Source organism: Ursus arctos, unplaced genomic scaffold (assembly GCF_023065955.2).
Source record: "Ursus arctos isolate Adak ecotype North America unplaced genomic scaffold, UrsArc2.0 scaffold_17, whole genome shotgun sequence".
In the NCBI taxonomy this organism is placed as follows: Eukaryota; Metazoa; Chordata; class Mammalia; order Carnivora; family Ursidae; genus Ursus; species Ursus arctos.
The window spans coordinates 37,899,272-37,920,074 of record NW_026622841.1 but is presented as its reverse complement, the minus strand read 5'-3'; the positions used below and the strand labels follow the sequence as shown (position 1 = coordinate 37,920,074).

The 20,803-nt window shown below is 33.9% G+C and overlaps 1 protein-coding gene across 1 annotated transcript in view; it reads right to left on the bottom strand.

Moving 5' to 3' along the window:
- The window catches only part of CCDC178 (coiled-coil domain containing 178), a 374,996-nt gene that overhangs the window by 34,211 nt on the left and 319,982 nt on the right, over positions 1 to 20,803 (bottom strand). Inside the window, 2 exon segments of the mRNA XM_057313270.1 lie at positions 8,275 to 8,409; positions 17,722 to 17,799. Of these exon segments, the coding sequence (XP_057169253.1) occupies positions 8,275 to 8,409; positions 17,722 to 17,799 (213 nt within the window).

Sequence of the window (20,803 nt, the reverse complement as noted above, 5' to 3'; positions counted from 1 at the left end):
CATCTATGTTCATCAGAGATATTGGTCTGTATTTCTCTCTCCCTCTCTTTTGTGGTGTCTTTATCTGGCTTTGGGTAATACTGGCCTCATAGAATGAGTTTGGAAGTTTTCCTTCATCTTCTGCTTTTTGGAATAGGTTGAGAAGAATAGGTATTAACTCTTTTTTAAATGTTTGGTTGAATTCGCCTGTGGGGCCATCTGGTCCTAAACTTTTGTTGGGAGTTCTTTGATTACTGGTTCAATTTCATTGCTGGTAAACAGGTATTCCAATTTTCTATTTCTTCTGCTTCAATTTTGGTAGGTTATATTAGGAATGTATCCATTTATTCTAGGTTGTCCAATTTGTTGGCATATAATATTCTGTATTATTCTCATATAACTGTTAGTATTTCTGTGGTGTTGGCTGTTATTTCTCCTCTTCATGATTTTGTTTATTTGAATACCCCCCTTTTTTTTCTTTTTTGGATGAGTATGGTTAGAGGTCTATCAATTTTGTTGATATTTGGAAAGAACCAGCTCCTGGTTTCTTTGCTCTGTTCTATTGTTTTTTAAGTTTCTATATAATTTATTTCTGCTCTAATCTTCATTATTCCTTCCTTCTGCTGGTTTGGGGTTTTGTTTGTTGTTTTTTTTTTCTAGCTGCTTTAGGTATAAGTTTAGGTTGTATATTTGAGATTTTTTCTTGTTTCTTGAGGTAGAAACTTCTTGCTATAAACTTCCTTTTTAGAACTGCTTTTGCTGCATTCCAAAGATTTTGGACCATTATGCTTTCATTTTCATTTGTTTTCATGTAATTTTTAATTATTTATTTAACTTCTTGGTTAGTCCATTCATTGTTTAGTAGAATGTTATTTAACTTTCGTGTATTTGTATTCTTTCCAAATTTTTTTCTGGTGGTTGATTTCTAGTTTTATAGTGTTGTGGTCAGAAATGATGCATGGTATGACTTTGATCTTTTTGAATTTTTAGCCTAAAATGTGGTCTATTCTGGAGAATGTTCCATGTGCACTTGAAAAGAATGTGTATTCTGCTATTTTAGAATGGAATGTTCTGAATATATCTGTTAAGTCCATCTGATCCAGTATGTCATTCAAAACCACTGTTTCCTTGCTGATATTTCTGTTTGGATGATCTGTCCACGATACAAGTGGGGTGTAAGTCCCTTACTATTATTCATTACTATCAATTAGTTTCTTTATGTTTGTTTTTAACTGTTTTATGTATTTAGGTGCTCCCATGTTGGGTGCATAAAAATTTACAATTGTTATATCTTGTTGGATTGCCCCCTTTATTATTTTATAGTGCCATTCTTTGCCTCTTGTTACACTCTGTGTTTTAAAATCTATTTTGTCTGATATTAGTATTGCTACCCCGGCTTTCTTTTGACATTCATTTTAATGCTAAATATTTCTTCATCTCACTTTCAATCTGGATGTATCTTTAGGTCTGAAATGAGTCTCTTAAAGGCAGCACATACATGGGTCTTGTTTTTTTAATCCACTCTGTCTCTTGATTGGAGCATTCAGTCCATTTACATTCAAAGTAATTATTCATAGATGTGTATATATTGCCATTTTATTACTTGTTACGTGGTTGTTTTTGTAGTTTTTCTCGATCCTTTCTTCTCTTGCTCTCTTTCATGGTTTGTTGGCTTTCTTTAGTGATATACTTGGATTCCTTTCTCTTTATTCTTTGCATATCTATTACTGGTTTTTGATTTATGGTTACCATTAGGTTTGTATATAACATCTTCTGCATATAGTAGTCTATATTAAGTTGATGGTTGCTTAAGTTGGAACCCATTCTTTACTCCTCTCCCCTAGATGTTTTAGGTATATGGCATCATATTTTGCATCCTTTTATTTTGTGAATCCCTTGACTGATTTTTATAGATATACTTATTTTACTCCTTTTGCGCTTCCAACTTTTTATACTCTCACTATGGTCTTTCCTTTCCACTCAAAGGGCCTCCTTTAATATTTCTTGTAGGGCTGGTTTAGTGGTCATGACTCCTTTAGATATTGTTGGTCTCAGAAACACTTTGTCTCTTCTATTCTGAATGACTGCATTGTAGGACAGAATATTCTTGGCTGTAGATTTTTCCCTTTCAGCACTTTGAATATATCATGCCACTCCCTTTTGGACTGCAAAGTTTCTGCTGAAAAAAATCTGCTGATAGCATTATGGGGTTTCTCTTGTGACTGTCTTCTTTTTTCTCGCTGCTTTAAAATTTTTTTCTTTATTACTATTTTTTTGCCATTTTAATTACTACGTGTCTTGGTATGGACCTCCATGTGCTGATTTTGTTGGGGGATCTCTGTGCCTCCTGGATCTGGACATCTGTTTCCTTCCCCAGATTAGGAAATTTTTCAGCTATTATTTCTTCCAATACATTTTCTGCCCCTTTTCTTTCTCTTCTTCTGGGATCCCTATAATATGAATGTTATTAAATTTGATGGAGTCATGGATTTCCCTAAGTCTATTCTCATTTGCATAATCCTTTTTCCTCTCATTTGCTCAGCTTGATTACTTTTCATTACTCTGTCTTCCAGGTCATTGATTCGTTCCTCTGCTTCCTCTAGCCTGCTATTTATTCCATCAAGTGTATTTTTAATTTCATTTATTGTATTATTCATCTCTGATTGATTCTTTTTAATCTCTTTGTTAAGGGTCTCACTGATGTCCTCCACTCCTTCTCAAGTCCAGTGAGCATCTTTATGATCATTACTTTAAATTCACTATCTGGCATAATACTTACATCCATTTTGCTTAGTTCTCTTGTTGTGGTTTTGTATGGTTCTCTCATTTGGGACATATTCCTCTGTCTCTTCATTTTGTCTGCTCTGTGTCTGTTTTCTTGTGTTAGGAAAGTCACCTACATCTCCTGCTCTTGAATGTGATGGCTTTATGAAGAGATCCTATATTGCCCTGCAATTCAATATCCTTTGTTCCCCAGGATCTGGCACTTCAGGGAGTGTCTCCTATGTGTGTTGCATCTGCCCTTCTGTTGTGTCCTAGACAATTTTTCCTTCAGTCCAGTCATTTTCAGAGGCTCTCTTTGCCTGTTGTGGGCCATGTGTGGTCACTGGCTGGGTGGGGTACATTTTAACAAGGTGTGCACTGGTCTGCTTGTGAAACGAGGTCTGCTTCCAATGCCACCGTGGCTGCTGGAACTGAGGTCCCATAAAATGGCTGGGTTGGGAGATGAGGTGTTGGTGGGTTTCGTGCTGGTCTTCTGGGGGAGGAGAATTTCAGCACCTGGACTGAAGCAAGAGTGACTGGGAACGGTGAATACACAGAAGTGTGGGGTCAGGGCTTGGTGTAAGCAAGTTAGGTAGTCAGTGTTGGCACCATGCTGGTCTGCTCAGGTGGCCCTGTGTTTATGTTTGGAGGTGGGGGAGGGAAATGGTGCCTTCAGCTCCTCTGTTCCTGAGGGGTCTCCCTGTGATCACTGCCTCTCTGGCCATGCTCTGAGGTGAGTAAATAACTCTCCCTCCTGTATGCCCCTGGCATTTTTCAAACTTCTGCTTCCATGCTATCTCCATGGGCTTTTGTCATGCTGTCTCCTTAAGGGTAGGGACTCTACTGCCTAATGCCCTCCAGGCATTCCTGGAGCTGAACCCACTGATTTTTAAAATCTCATGTTTTAAGTACTGGTAGTCGTACAAACTCACAACAGTCAGCCCTTCTCATTTTCAAAGCCAAATGTTATAGGGATTTATCTTCCCTGTGAGGGCTTTCCAGTGTGATAGTCTGCTTTTTCCCCTTCTCCACACCATGGTCTCCCTCCCCACTGCTGACAGTCACAGTCTAGTCTGATTCACTCCCAAACTTCATTTTCACCCTTCCTACCTTCTTTGATGTGGCCTCTTCTCTACCTTTAGTTGTGGAGTTTGTTCTGCTAGGCTTCAGGTTGGTTTCTGGCTTATTCATGCTGATGTGAGTGTTATTTAGTTATATCTGTGGGACAAGGAGAGCTTAGGGTCCTCCTACTCTGCCATCCTCCCAGCCTCAAACCAAGTGATTTTAGATTTTTATCCTGTGTTTTTTTCTGGTCTTTTTTCATTTACATAGCTGTTTTCCAGAAATAAGAAATTGGTCTGTCCCTTACATATTATGTGTGTGTGTGTGTGTGTGTGTGCATGTACAAATGTCTGAAATGACTAAACACCTTACTTCTGTGCCATCAAAATTCTTGGCAAAGCACCCAGAGAATGCTTTTGTTTATTAATGTACAGAAATGTAGGCACCTCGAGCTTGAAAGACCTTTGAGGTTATCACATTAAATCTTAATAAACCACTTCACCAATTCACATAATAATCAATTCACTCAACAAATATTTTTGAGCACTTATGTATTACAAACTGTAGCTGGTGCCAGGAGGATAAAGATGAGCGAATAAGACATGCTTGTCAATGGAGAAGGCTCACATTCTAGTGGGTGAGGACATACAGACCACACACAAACGTGTGTGCAGGAGGTCAGGTGACCATTCCAGGGGTGCAGACTGAGAAGGTGCTCTCTGGGCTTCTCTTGTCCAGTTTTCTTTCCCTCAACAACTATAGTGCTTCTGCTTGAGCACCAGCAGTGCATGGTTGGAGAGCAAATGTTTTCCTGTCGAGCCCAAACCCACCATCTTGTCTCTTTCATCGTGGGTCCAGGTGTTGCCAACCTTCACTTAGTCCTTTAGATGTTTTTCCTTCCAAAGTTTTCCTTTTACAATTAAACATTCTAAATTTGTGTATTTCTCCCTCTTCCTGTTTTCTATTAGATTGCTGCTTTCTAGTATATCAACATGGCCCTTAAACTATACTTTCCAAACCTTTATAAAATACTGCAGATATACTCAACTTTTGAAAAAGTGCAATGAGACTATCATCTTCTTTAATAAGACAAAACATTTGTGCCTTTGAAGTCTAAGATCACATGAAGATGTTTGCCACATCACATTCTCTTATTTAAATGATGAGTTAATATCCACTATTTTTTCCAAATAAGATGCCAAAGGGGTATTAAAAATCACAGCATTAAATAAATTAAAAGGAGAAAAATAATGCAATGATAGTACCTTATATGGGCTGAGATGTGAGGTCAGGACCATAAAATATGCCCTACACTGTCAGATTCAAGAAATCTCATGTGTTTGCCAGAGCTGCAACATAGCATTGGTCTTAAGATGGTAGTAGCTCACTTTGGCTCATGTTAAAATTCCAGTCAACTAAAATTCCTATATATACATTTTTTAAATAAATGGCTTCAATGTCAAATACACCAATACTTTATTCCAGTTATAGTTCATCTTACTAGTTTCTGTTTGATTATGTTATTCAAAAGCTTATGTGGCCCACCTGGTTTTCTGCCCTCTGCAGATTTACCAGTTACACTTTTTTTTGGATAGTCCTGCAATTGCTTCAAGTTCAAGGGTGAAACAAAGTTTCCTTTTTCTGCTTGACGTTTATTTTGAATTTATTTTGCTCAATACCAGTTATATACAATTTACTTTTTAAATATTCATCAGATGATTTTCTCATGAAATAATTCACTAATATCTTTTTTAATAATTCACTAATATCTTATGGCATCTTTTTAATACTAACCTTCAAAATATAAAACATTAGATTCCATAGTATTGACATGCTACTAAATCATATGAAAATAGAGACCAATAGCAACTGGTCTGTTAAGCAATTTTTAGCCATGTTGGCTCAAATTGTAGAGACTGATACCTGCAGACTCACTCTGCAAACATACTAAATCACTCTATCATGTTTTCATTTAAAAAAATTTTGAGGGGCACCTGGAGGCTCAGTTGGTTAAGTGTCTGCCTTCAGCTCAGGTCATGATCTCAGGGTCCTGGGATGGAGCCCCGTGTCAGGCTCCCTGCTCAGCGGGGAGTCTGCTTCTCCCTCTGCCCCTCTCCCTGCTCATGCTCTCTCTCTCTCTCAAATAAATAAATAAAACTTAAAAAAATAAAATAAAAAATAAAAAAATGTTGATATAATAAGTGAAAACAAGACAGTCATGGGATTAATGGCCTTGCTATCATACACACTAAAAACCAACTAAGCAAACAATGAATCATGGAACACTACATCAAAAGCTAATGATGTACTGTATGGTGATTAATATATCATAATAATAAAAAAATAAAAATAAATAAAAACCACCTGTGCAAGAACTGAACTAATTTCACTGATGATGTACAGTAGGAGGCAAAGAAAAGGAAGGTGCTCAGGAAGGATTTTGTAGAGGAGATGTTTGATTTGAGTCTGATGTTCTTTAACAGGTAAGATAATAAGAGTATTACAAAAAGAGGTAAGAGTCTAGGTGCAGGAAAGGAGGAAGGAGTTAAATAAGAGGTTTCATACTAGAGGAATTTTGGAGCAGCTGATATAGACTTTAAGGAACTAATCTGAAGAGAGATAAAGCTGGGAAGTTTAGCAGGAACTGGGTCATGACTCATTGTGCACCATGCTGAGGGTTTAGGAGTTGAGTTTTTCAGAGGATTGCCCATGTTTCTATAGTTCAAGATCCTGAAAATTATATTTCAATATTTCTATTAAAAGCCAAAATTGAAATATTCTAAATTGAAGTCATCTCCATCAGGTAAGAATCCACTAAATTATGTTCCTCAAGTTCCCCAAATACAATCCAACCTTGTTACGGTGTCTCTAGAAACAGAGTAGTTGTGTCTTTCTACTGATACTATCCTATCATTTCTAATTCTTCATTTCCACTCTTATATAGGAGCCATCAAAATAAGTAACTTAAAATCAAATTTGGTAAAAAAAATGCATTGGTGGATTACTAATAAAAAATTAGAATAAGGATTATTGCAGGTTATGGGTTGAGAGTTCACTTGACCGATATCCAAAGTTTCTACTGACATTTTCAATATTTCCAAATACACCCTAATTTACAATGAGGATATATCATTTAAGAATGTTTACACTTAGGCAGAAGTATGAGATTTTTCTAAAACAATAAACAGAACATGCAAATCACCTTTGAATATTTAAAAGGGAATCACAAGTTATAGGCACTCCATAATTTTTAATGTACTATCTGTTAACAGACTTCTAAGAAAAAAAAAACAAACCAAAACAAGCTCCTGACTTCAAAAATGCTGCAATTGTAGCTTAAGCTCTACCTTTTCAAAACTTTAAATTTCTATTATTTTATATTTTTGTTATAGTCCATTATCAATGGAATATATGTACATACCACACACATTCCATATACATTCCATATATATATATATATATATATATATATATATATATACACACACACACACACACATCCTCAGAGGAAACTAGCAAAAATAGTCACCAGTAAAAATGAAATTTGAAATAGCTTTGGAAGTGTTTTGCAAAATCCTTAGATTATGGTAAATTATGCATCATGAAATGCCCACGTAATTAAAATATTTAGAAAAAGATTTGGTTTGGTTAGGTCGGGATGCATTGTTTATGCTGCAAGTTAATGAAGATTATGGTTTTAAAGAGCATGTGCATTTCATTTTATAGAACAGGTACTTCTATTTTTTGTTTTTTAATAGAACAGGGTGGTATTTGTTTTCCTATGGGAAGTCGTGTTTTATGCATATTGTAACATTTCAAATAGTAAAATATTAATCTAAAAAATTTAATTTTCCCTAAGTAGTCTTTATATAGTTAATATGGGTTTTTAAAATAGATCAGAGTCTTAAAATAAAGACAACTGATCCACTAAGAGTTTTTATAGAGACAAACAGTAAAATTTCACATGCACCTGGAACCACAGTTATATTCTAATCCCAAATTGCTTATTTTTCAAATAGAGTTATCTCTGAATCTTTTTAGGAGGACAAGCCTCTTTCGAAATGGAAGGGGAAAGAAAACAGTTAAATAAAATAAACATAAGTGTCATTTTCACTGAAGTAGATTTCACACAAAAGCGACACAAGGCAACTGTCGACAGTATCTCTTAAACAGCAGAATGGCATCTGCAAAGCCTGAAGATTTGAAAATATATATTTATACCAAATGTGTTTATAAAAATCTGTTTTGAGGTTTGTGAAAAATAAGTTCAAGCTCCCTTTTCCCCCAAAGTATGCATGGTATATATGCTAACTTACCGAATTCATCCTTCATGCAATTCCAGTTTATTAAAGAGGTTAAAAATTTATAAAACTCTGATGGGATATGGTTTTAATGCTTCATCACACTACCCATCATTTGCTTTTCAATCTAGATCAGAATGATCTTTCCTACTTCCCTGCAATCACCTACCTGCACAGCTAATATTTTCTGAATACTCTCCTGAGAGTCTGTCTGGAACTTGGCCAGCCTCATCTGGCTGTAGAGGACCACCAGTTTGAAGTGCTTCTGCCACACCTTGTGTATCCTTCTTTGCAGCTGACATACCTAAAGGGAAGAGGGAGGGGGAAAAAACACAAGTCAGAGTAGGAGAGGAAATTAATGGCAGTGTTCAAGAAGAATGATGGAGGGAAATATCGAAAGCAGTCAATAGCCCATTCTGCACTGTACGGACCTGACAGGAATTTCACAGTCTCTTGATTTTTCAGCCCACTCATGTGCATTCATCAGAAACCAGTCACATCTGGCCACCAGGATGGGGGGTTAATTTTCTCTAAATGCCTCAGCAGTTTTGTTCTAGCTGAGGCAAACTCTGTGACTGCAAAGCTGATGAGTAAAATATTTCTACTTCACCCAGTTTAACTCAAAACCGATAGCCTCGGGACATATTGAACCTTTCTTTAAAAAAAATAATCTTTTGAAGCTTTTTTGAATGGCACATCAGGTCAAGCCAAAGTTTAAAAATGCAACTTTGAGACTTTGATGGACACCATTGCTTCTTTTTTTTCTCATAAAGCTTACCATTGCTTGGCAATGTGTGCTTTAGAGCATGACAAAACTAAAGAGAATTAACTTAGCTATCAACTGCTGAGGGAGAACAATAACAGGGAAGAGATTTCCAGCAAGAACTCCCTATTAATCTACCTCCCTCTGACTATGTGACATGGAAACATCTCACTGCACTAAACGTACAGTGGACGCAATGTTTAGAGGTGAGACGTTTAATATTGCATCTACACAGAAAAAGACTTCTCCTACGGGGCATTCTATACTTTTTGGGTGTTTAATATAAAACCAAAGAACAACAAACATGGTAGAAGTTTTTTGCCAAGACAATGAACATATGTCTGTCAACAGTTAACACAGCCACACCACATAGAATTATTATAATTAGGCTATTTTCGAAGAAATAAACTTCATAAAAATTAATGATAAACTGTATTAAAATATATTGCCATTGAAACCTTTTCTTTTTTTTTTGGTAATGTAGGTAATTGTTTATGTTGACTTCTTCTTAGTATATTTTGTAGAATGAAAAATAAACACCCAAAATTTTGTATCAGACATCTTCACAACAGAATGAAACATGTCACAAAGTATGGCCATTTTATGTCTTATTTATTGATCTGGGTTACCAGTTACATGTAAGGGATCCTACGCAAAAGTTCACCAGACTGTGCATGGATGACTTGTGAACTTTTCTGGAAGCATATTTCAATAAAACAGCTTACTTAAAAACAATTTTTTTAAAAATAGTTACCTGGTGTTGCATGTGAATTGTTTATAATCATTATCTTCACTATGCACTGTAATAAGCAACACAGGTTTTTATGCAAGTCCACAGAATAATGAAACCACTATTCTTAGTTAATTGGTTAACTTGTAAAATAAGAATAACCTTGAAAACTATAGAATTTTCAGCTTGCTAAATGTTGAAATATATTACCTGGAATTTAAGGACATTTCAGATAATTTAGGCTATTGAATTAAAGATAAACATCACTTTTTGAAGAGAAAGTCTGCCATTATTCAATGGTTTTCTGTAATATTTAACAGTTTTATTATAATATTAAAATATTTTTTTCTGCCAACTCTGATAGCCACTGGAGGAGCATATGCTGTATCTTAAAATACTAAGAAGTTAAGACACTTTAGTCTATGCATTATACCATTATTATGGTATCTGCAAATATGACAAGGGCAAATAGGAAGATGAGTTTTAGAGGAATTCCTTAAACCAAAGGTAACTTTTTTACAAGTGGTAGCTCTCAACATATAAAAGGTTTTACAAGTGGGAGCTCATTAACCAAAATGAACTGAATGGTAATGTTGCCCATATCCACATCTTACATGAGGAGAAAGAGTAAATCTATTTTATTCAGTTTTCTGAATTCTAGCTTAAGGTAGCTACAAAGGTCTTAGATTAGTCCATAAACAAGTGTTAAGCTACTTAAGTAGAGAAGTTCCTTATGTATCAACTAAAAAAGTAATATCTCAAAAGTGTGGGGTTTTTTTGTTTTTAATTTATAGCTAATAGGCCTCTGAAAAAAGAACTGGGACAAAAAAAAAAACCTGAAGGAATTCTTAGAGAGAATCAGCATCCAATAAAAATCACATATATACACATACATATTCACATTAAAGACAGTGAGATGATCAACGATAATATATATGGAAAAATATTTAAGGTGCCAGAAATGACAATCGATTTGAATATAATGACAACTGTTTTAAGAAAAGGGTTATGATAAGAGCCCAATTGTAAGATGTTAGTAGACAGTAATCACCCAATAAATACTGAAATTAACTCAATAAAGTGAACTGGTAAAATTTTAGTAGCAAAGCAAAGAAGCTAGTAAGACTTTGAAGAACTTACTAATTAATGAGAGAAGAAAAAGATAAACCAAGTGAATGTAAGAGACACAAAGAGATATAAAGGGAAAACTAAAGAGAGAGAATTCAGTTGTGAGTGGAAAAGTCCTTTGGGTAGACCCAGAATTTAGGTTGGAAAGCCAAAGGCACTGGAATGATTTTTGATCTCTCCAACTTATATTAACCTAGTGTTTCTGAAATGAAAACTCTTCAATGCTTACGCTCTTGACATGTAATCATTTATTCCTGAAATGATTATATTCCTGCCCTCGCCTTCAGATTTTAGGGAAGATAAGATGAGATGAGGGAGGAGTGTTAGAGAAACAAAAAAGAACAGCAAGGGACACAAACACACTGGATGGGGTACAGCAAGGGCACTGCAAGGACTTGCCATGTATTGAGAAGTAAGAATGGAATTTAGAGCCACTGATGGAATAATGAAGGCTGCTGCTTAGTCTCCAGCACATATTATAAGAATTTTGGAAGAGAATGGATATATTCTCATAGAAAACTCAGAAGGAGCATATTGTAACAGGGAAAGAGTCACTTTGAAAAAAGACTTCAGTGCCCTCAATTTTGTATACAAAAGAGAAAAGAGGATATTCAACTGCATCAGGAGTGCTGAAACAGGAAACAGCTGGTGTGTACTCTCAAACATTTAGAATGGTGAAAGGAACGGTAGAGTTTTCTGACAACGGTTTCTGGCCAGTTAGAATTTGTAATAGACTTGGCAAGTTGGGTTCCAGTTCCTTCTTTGTGAGTTCTTCGCTGAAGGAGGCCCAAAGATAGAATTTGTTATTATTTCTTTTGAGGTAATGATCACTATGTAGCTATTCAAAAGAAAAAAATCAATGTCCATTTTGGCATGGTATTTAAGATACAGAGAGTTGATGTCAATGTAGCATTGCATACAATGTCCATTTGTATATAATATACATTTGGTAAAAATCCCTTCTGATTAAATTGGACTAGGTTCCTTTTATCACATTTATTAACATTTTAAAGCTTGATATTCTCAGACAGTAAAATTGAGTAAATTAATTTTGTCACTTGCAAAAATGATTCTCCATTCTATTTTAATATACTTTTGTATATTATATGGATTCTGTTTTTAATCCAAGTTATTTTGATGACCTATATAAACTCACAACTAACTCCTATATATCACATAAATCTGGCTTTAATACTAAATGTAATAATGTATATATTACAACATGCAAAACCTCTAATTAAATAGGTTCAAATTTATATTATTTTACTGCTGTTATGCATGTGAAAATTATAATATGCTACGACTAATATAAACTATTTAATAGCCCAATCACAAGTTTCAAAATCATTAGGCTCAGCCATAACCAAATTAGCACCGAAATATTGTCTTATACTATTCTCATGTTCTCAGCATCGAATTAGAACTTTTAAAGCATCACTTTTTCAGGTATTTTTCTGTGGCCAGGTTGGAGTGTGCAGTTGTGTGGTTTACATTACGGGGGACACAAAAATGAAGTAAAGCCTTGTTATCCTAGGTCAAAGGGGACAACTGGGGCACATTGTGAAGAATGGGGTAAATACAGAGTTGAAGTATATTTGTTATTTACTGTCAGAGAAAAACAGTGTTCATAGAGATGATTTTAAAAATAGACCCTCAAATTATTTGATAATCCTCTCTTTGAGTATAGGCTGGACTTAGTGAGTCTCTTGTAAAGAACAGAATAGGGCAGAAGATAGTATGCACTTCCAAACACACACACACACACACACACACACACACACACACACACACACCCTGTGGCTTCTGTCTTGGGTTTTCTCTCTAATTCTCTCAGATATTTTGATCTGGGAAGAGCCAGCTCCCATGTTGTGTAAGCAGCTCTGTGAAAGACCCACATGGTGAGGAATTGAAACTTCTTTTTGCCAACAGCCCCCTGTGAGTGATCTTGAAAGCAGATTCCCCAGTCTCTTCAGATGACTGCCACCCTGACCAAGAACTTGATTGCAAACTTGTAGGAGACCACAAGCCAAAATCACCCATCTATGCAATTATACTTAAACCTACAATTATCATATGGTTCTTGTCTTTCAGAAACTTTGTGAGAAAATAAATGTTTATTAGATTAAGCTGCTAAACTTGGAGACAATTTGTTGCAGCAATAGTTAATGATAGATTTTAAACTCTTTTTCTTTCTTCTCTCTTTGCCTCACAAGAAAATAATTTACTATCCATATTTTCTGAATGTAAAGCAAAAGTGATCTCCTAATTCACTGTCTGGTTTAAGACTGAAGCTGAAAATGATTTATTAGTAATAAGAGAGTGATTAATAAATACTTATTGATTGATAGAATGTAGTTTGTACCATCTAGGAGCTCATTAATTGAAGACAGCGTAAAGGAACTATAATTTAATAGTTCCAGAAATTTAAAAATGGTTCATTATCAGCAAATATTTTCATGTAATACATCAATATATCAAAGAAAAAATAATCATCCCCAAGAGATGTCGATATGAATAAACACAGAACAAAAACAATCGACAATGAAAAAATTGTCTTAGGAAACTAGGAATAGGAACAGAAGAAAATTTCTTTAACCTGATAAAGGTATAAACCCAAAACTTTCAACAAATATTTTAGTAAATAGAGATACTTTAGAAACATTCCCACAAATGTCAGGGAAAATACAGAAAGAATATCAGGAATCAGTACCTCTTTTCAAAATTTTACTGCAGATACTGGCCAAAGCAATAAGAAAATGAAAGAAGAAAAACATCTATAAGAGGAAGAATGTCTACACAGAAAATTAAAGAGGTTCTACAAATCAATAATAGGAGGTAAGGAGAGAGTTTAGGAACTTTTTTCCCTTCATGATCAGCACTGAAAAAAATAACATTAAAAATTAGTTATAACCAATTTTCAATTATGATTCTAAAATACCATTCATAATTACAATACAAAGTTTAAGGTATCTAGGTCTCAATCTGTTAAAGAATATGTAGAAAAATATAAAAATTAAAAAAAATTAAATATAAAGTAATAACTAAATAAATGAAGAGGTATAATCTGTCCACATATGTAAAAAGAATGTTATGGGCATGTCAATTCTTCACAAAGTGGTCTACCATCGCATCAGGTTTCATAGAACTTGATCTAAAACTCATATGGAAGAATAAGGGACTGAGAACAGCTAAGACAACTGTGAAATAGAAGAACAAGCTAAAAAAACTTGACATACAATATATAAAGATGTAGGAACTAACAGTAATGTCAGCATTGGAATGGATAAGCATTTGGTCAGAAAAGAGAGATGAACAAGACATTCATATAAAATATATAAGATTGAAATATGACACAGCATTTAAAGTAGTGGAGAAAGGATGGCATAATAGGTTTTCTCTATACAAGTATCTAAAGTAAAATTAGATCCTTAACTTACAATATACACTAGCATAAAAGCTAGATAGTCTAAATTGAGAAAAGCTAAATTTAAAACTGACCTTTAGAAGGGGAAGCAGTTTTAAACAAAATACTAAAATAATAAATTCTAATGGAAAGAAATGGTAAATTTAATCACAGTCGATTTTTTAAAATTTAAATTTAAGGAGAGTAAAAAAATTAACCAGAGGTTTAGAGAGGATATTAACAACACAGCTAGCAAGGATTAACTTCTTTAAGATAGAAAGAGCCCCTATACATCAATAAGGAAAAATACAAACAATATACCAGAAAAATGGGCAAATAATACAAATAGGCAATTCACAGAAAAAGGAAAGCTATTTTTGTCTATAAACATTTGAAAAGATGTGGTTCATATATACAATGGAATTTTACTCAGCCATCAGAAAGGATGAATATCTACCATTTGCATTGACGTGGATAGAACTGGAGGGGATTATGCTAAGTGAAATAAGTCAAGCAGAGAAAGACAATTATCATATGGTTTCACTCGTATGTGGAATGTAAGGAATAGCACAGAGGACCATAGGGAAGGGAGGGAAAACTGTATGGGAAGATATCAGAGAAGGAGACAAACCATGAGAGACTCTGGACTCCTGGAAACAAACTGAGGGTTACAGAAGCAAGGTGGTGGGGGAACGGGGTAACTGGGTTATGAGTATAAGGAGGGCAGGTGTTGTAATGAGCACTGGGTGTTATACATAACTAATGAATTGCTGAACACTTAAAAAAAAAAAAAAAAGAAAACATGTTCAACCTCAACAGTAGAGCACAAATAAATATGATTTACACTCACCCAATTGGCAATTATTATAAAAAAAACTGTCCACACCAATTCTTGGTAAGATGTGGAAAAAACTGAACTCTCACACATTGTTCAAATTTGTATATAATTTGACACAAAGACTCTGGAGAGCAATTTGACATTATGTATTAAATTTGGAGATGTAGCTCCCCTTTGATCTAGCAATTATACTTAAACCTACATATTCTAGACCAGTGGTTCTCAAGGTCAGCAGGATCAGTATCACAACAGAACTTGTTAGAAATATAGTTATTCAGACCTATGAATCAGAAACTCTGGAGCCCAACAATTTTTTTTTTTTTTTAAGATTTTATTTATTTATTTGACAGAGATAGAGACAGCCAGAGAGAGAGGGAACACAAGCAGGGGGAGCGGGAGAGGAAGAAGCAGGCTCATAGCGGAGGAGCCTGATGTGGGGCTCGATCCTATAACGCCGGAATCACGCCCTGAGCCGAAGGCAGGCGCTTAACCGCTGTGCCACCCAGGCGCCCCAACAATTGGTGTTTTAACAAGACTTTCATGTAACTAATGCATTCTGAAGTCAGAGATACTGCTCTTGAATAACAGTTATAATATGTTCCCAAGGAAACATATAAAATAGTGTTCATTTACAGCATTGTTTGCAATGATGAAAATGTGGAAACAATCTAATTGTCTACACTTGAGTACTAAAAAAACAGATTATAGTATGTTCATATCCTAAAGTCTAGAATTTAAAATAAATCCACTAATATTGCATGTGACAAGTATAGTATAACATTTATATATAAAAATGAAAACTAATAGTTTACATTTCAAATTAATTACAGTTAATAAAATTATTTAATAATTAATAAAATTACAATTAATAAAAATATGGATAGAATTGATAAATACCTAGTGGTTAACTCAGAAAAGAGGAGGGAAATAATATTAGGAATAGGCAGACAGAGGGTTTTGAGTGTATTCATACTGGTCTAAACATACAAAGCAAATATGCAAATGTCAATATTTACAAAGCTGATAAATGTACACAGAAATTTATCATAAAACTTACATGTACCTTACATATAACTGTGTAACTTACTGTATGTTTAGTTGTTTCATTAAAAAAAAAAGAAACAACTCTAGGTTAAGCTTATATGTCTGCAAGCACGTGTAAGCTTAACCTAACTTTGTCAAAGCAGCCTCCATATTTTGTGGTTCAGGGTTATTTATTTTTAGAGAATTTACTATAATCTAGCTTAAAAAATCCTATTATGTTTGACCATCTGCTAAAATATAAAAAAGGCTTTTGTGTACAAGACTTTTGTTATGTATCCATTAAGCATGATCTTACCTATAATAAAAGAACTATCCAAAATATTAAAGGAGTTTAAATCGATAAGAAATTAATTACCACTCTTTACTTCTTAAATTGCCTAAAATTTTTGGCATTTCTCCTCATCCTGCTCACATAATAAAAGCAGTTGTTAAATAGTAACTTTATAACTTATTTCATACTAAATTAAAGATAAATATATGTAGCCTACTTACATGAGAATTTGAATTTGCTAGAATTAGGTGAGGATTGATGATACATCCATTTGAAAAAGCATAAAAATATGTAAAATGATTAATAGAGCTTTGGAGAAAGTTGTTTATAGTCTTTAAATTAGTCCTTAGACTAAAGTTAATCCTTTTTTGTGGTTTAACATTTCTAACATTCTCAAGTCATAAGATGAGGTCCCTATTAGGAATAATGGCAGTAACATTTTTGTATTAGTCCTGTTGATATCGTAAAGACACTTTGCTAAGTCAAAGTGTTAAAAGGCAACAACAGAGCTCAGATATTAAAAATACATTAATCAAAATAAACAGAAATTTTTGCAACCTCAGACATGTTACTGTGTTGAAACAATAGTAGGCTAGAGTGTTTTTTCTTTAAAAAATTCCTTATATTGTCTCTGTGTATTACAGAACATAAATATCATTACAAACATGCTTTAGATAAAATTAAATCATTTTTAGAGACATATGGTGCCAAAAATTAACTCCCCAAAGCACATAATTTAACTGGCTTTTGCAATTTAAGAACCCTGGAAAAAAAGAAAGGGAACATTTCAAGGAAATGAAAAGTGTCCTTATAATGAATTTCTGCTTATAAGAATCAGACATAACAACAGTCTTTTTAATTAAAATACAAATACCATATGTATAGTTATCTGAAAATGAACTATAAATTGTTTTGCCAGAAAACAAAGGCCAGTCAATACTGAAAACGCGAAGTCCCTTAAAACACAAAGGTAATACAGGCAGGACTGATAGTTCATGGACAGCACTCAAAGTTCTTCGTCTATGAATAATGATCTTTCCATCACTGGAACATCAAAACAACTGCTGGAGATTTGACTGTATGAGACAGATTGTAAAACAATACTTCATTTGTACTTTTTGAGGAAAAATGTCTTTATAAAAAACTGGATGACAATTCAAAAGAACACAGAATTGTTCTGCATACACGAAAAATCCATTGGATATAACATTGAAACAGGAAATTCATAGGATCAAGGCAATAAACAACTCTCATCAAAGTAACATGAAGGACAAACATGAAGGATGTGGAACATTCCAAATTCTGGAAGTCCAAATCACTCCCCAGTACATTGGAGTGGAAACTGGGAGTGGGTCCATGGTGATGACAACGTGTGACAATTGTCAGAGGACAGAATTTTGTGAAGGAAGTACGTGTGTAGGCATGGATTAACTCATCACAGGTATCTAAAAATTTGAAAGTTCATCTGATGTGACCACTAGTGAGCTTGGGAATTTCATAGGTGAGAAGGCTGCAGCCTAAGAATAGAAATATTATGAAGAACTTCTACCACGGGAGAAAATGAAAGCATTTCACACAACTTATTTGTATTTTCTATCTATAAACATAGTCGAGCAAATAGTCCAGCTTTAGAAGCAGCTCTAAGGAAAAATTAGACATATTGGACAAAGGAGAGAAAAAAACATGCTAAATTCTGCAGATTTGCATTTGTACCTTAGGTAATCCAATTAAAATGATAAGCTTTGACAAAATATGATAAAGGGCACTTGGAAAAGTAACAGTATTTTCTTATAGGAATATATTTTAAATTATAGATAGATAAAAGAAACATACATACAGTCATTCATTTGCACTAGAATATTAAAATAATGATCATAATTTCTGACCTGCTTGTTATAAGGTTTTATTTAGTGGAAGCACACTTCCTTTCTCTCTTTCTCACAGATAAATAAAACTGATAAGCGAAGATATGTGCATGCAATTTTAATTCAACAGAGTGATGTGAAGTGAATGCAGCTCACAAGGCAAATAGCATAAGCCTTATCAGTTCTGTTTATCGTAATAACCCAAACAATGGCAATTACAAACTACTCCACAGATTTTTGGCACGGCAGGAATGACAGATATACAAAATCCAGTTAATTCTGATCTTTTTATAGTACTCAGTTACCAAGCTACACATGTACAATATACAAATCTCAAAAGTAATGAGATATTTATTACCAAATCTGTTCTACAGACTGGTGTTAAAGATCACACAGCTCATTTCTGGAAACATCCTGTGTCAACTGCTTAGGTGTACTTAAAAAAAAAAAAAAAGTAAGACTCACATGCATTCCCAAAACTAGACCTGGCCTTTAAAAATTAATAAACAACTACTCTTTTATTCTAATGATAAAGAATAATACATTTCAAGATTCTGCATTTGGACCTCTGTTAATATATAAAAGCACTGATGGCATGAGAGAAAAAAAGCTGAACTATAACAAACACTATTAGTGTTTGCTATAGTCTTGTAGTTAATAGTTAAAGATCACATCTATCCCTTTATATGAATATGCATGTATTTCTTTTGTATAAGTTATAATTATAATACACACTATGTCATAGCAAATAATAACTAATCTAATATTGATGTATTTAATAGTAATAAGGTGCAAAACTCACAGACTTCTTAGTTTCAGTGATATCTGGCTCTGAAATAAAATGACTGTATTCTATTGAATATTTGATTTAAAAATTGTAAAGTTAACAATTTAATTTTTTATTTAAATGAATAAATTTGACAGACAAATTCTATGAGGAGCTCAAAACTATTCTTAATTCTAAAATCATTGTTCCCTGTGGCTTAAAAAAAGATGTTAAATCAAGAATAAAACAATTTTTAAAATTCTGTAGTAGAAATTATTTTCATAAGAAAAAAACTAACATCGCTAAAATGAAAAAAATAGCTGTTTTTAGAAAGTTGCAAATGGAATTACATAAAGACTAAAAACAAAGGTTATGCTGTCACTATGCTTCACAGATGAACATATTCTTAAGGTGTCCACTTTCTTGCCTGCTGTCATTTTCCCAAGAGTAATTAAATCCCTTGGTTTTAAAATGTGGTCAAATGAATGCCGTAAACTGGCTTTTTTGGTGTTCATTTATAAGCAGTGGTTGAACAATTTTCTTCTATGAGTATCCACAATACATCTTTATAATCTTATGAGACCCACCCATTCTGATGCAAATGAATTAAAATAATACTTTAAAAATCACTTTACCTAAAATTAATTCACAACAAAACCATTATATTGAAAACGATTAATTATAGAGCTCCCTGGTTTACTTAGAACTCGCAGGAAGAAATATCGTATTTTTCTATCTTAAAGACATCAAGTCCATTATAAATATCTCCAGTAACTTTATTTCTTTTACACACAAGTAAACATAAATGTTTCTGAAATTATTTATTTTAAACTACTTGCAAAAATTCAACTGAAAGTTTAAAGAAAATATGACGCACAATCATGCAATGAGACAGAGCCTGGGAGCCGAAAGAAACTAGTCTATAGCTATAAGAACTCGGGGGTCAGGTAAGTATGAACTTCTTTATGAACTACATCTAAAATGCCAAGTCTTATGACCTTATTCTTGTCTTAGCTTCTTGTCACTTCCCTAGTATTATTTTGGGGGCTAGAAGGATTTCAACAGTAAGAAAAAAATCTGCAAAATAGTGGAGATCATAGATGCCAAAAATTTACTAATCCACTTGTTACCTTGAACAAGAGTATCTAATTGAACATAGGTTACAACAAATATTATTAAAAACATATAATAATAGAGCAGTGTCTTTTAAGAATCAGTTACTAATCTCATTCTTTCAGCAAACACTATGACTAAATTCCAAGATACTCAAAGATCTGAAAAGAATGGTGACAATGATTAATATAAATGGAATGATAGTAACCCACAGTAAGAAAATTACCAATGTTCTGCTAAATTCTGGAAATTTTTGATGATAAGTAGTGGATGAATCTTTGGATATTGAAAACACAAGCAGATGTAGGTACTAGCATGCTATGTGACTTTGGGTAATAGTGTCATTTGAACTTCATTGACTCATTGAAGGAAGAAGTTTGTAATACTAAATGGATTGTCAGTAAAATATGTAGCCACTTGGCACTTCTGGTTCTCCAGAAGATTTTGGAAATCTCATTTCCTTTTGTCTTTCCATTTCTTCAGCTCCTTCATTCTTCGGGCCTCTCCTACCACTTCACTGAAATGGCTCTGGCAAAGATCACCTGAAGCATCTGATGTGGCTAAAAATAACGGCTTTTTTAAAACCTTTTTTTTTTTTTTTGAGTATAGTTGACACCCAATGTTACATTAGTTTCAGGTGCACAACATTGTGTTTTACCATCTCTATATGTTATGCTGTGCTCACCACAAGTGTAGCTACCGTCTGTCACCATACGATGCTATTACAATATTGACCTAATTCCCTCTGCTGTACCTTTTATTCCCACCACTTATTCA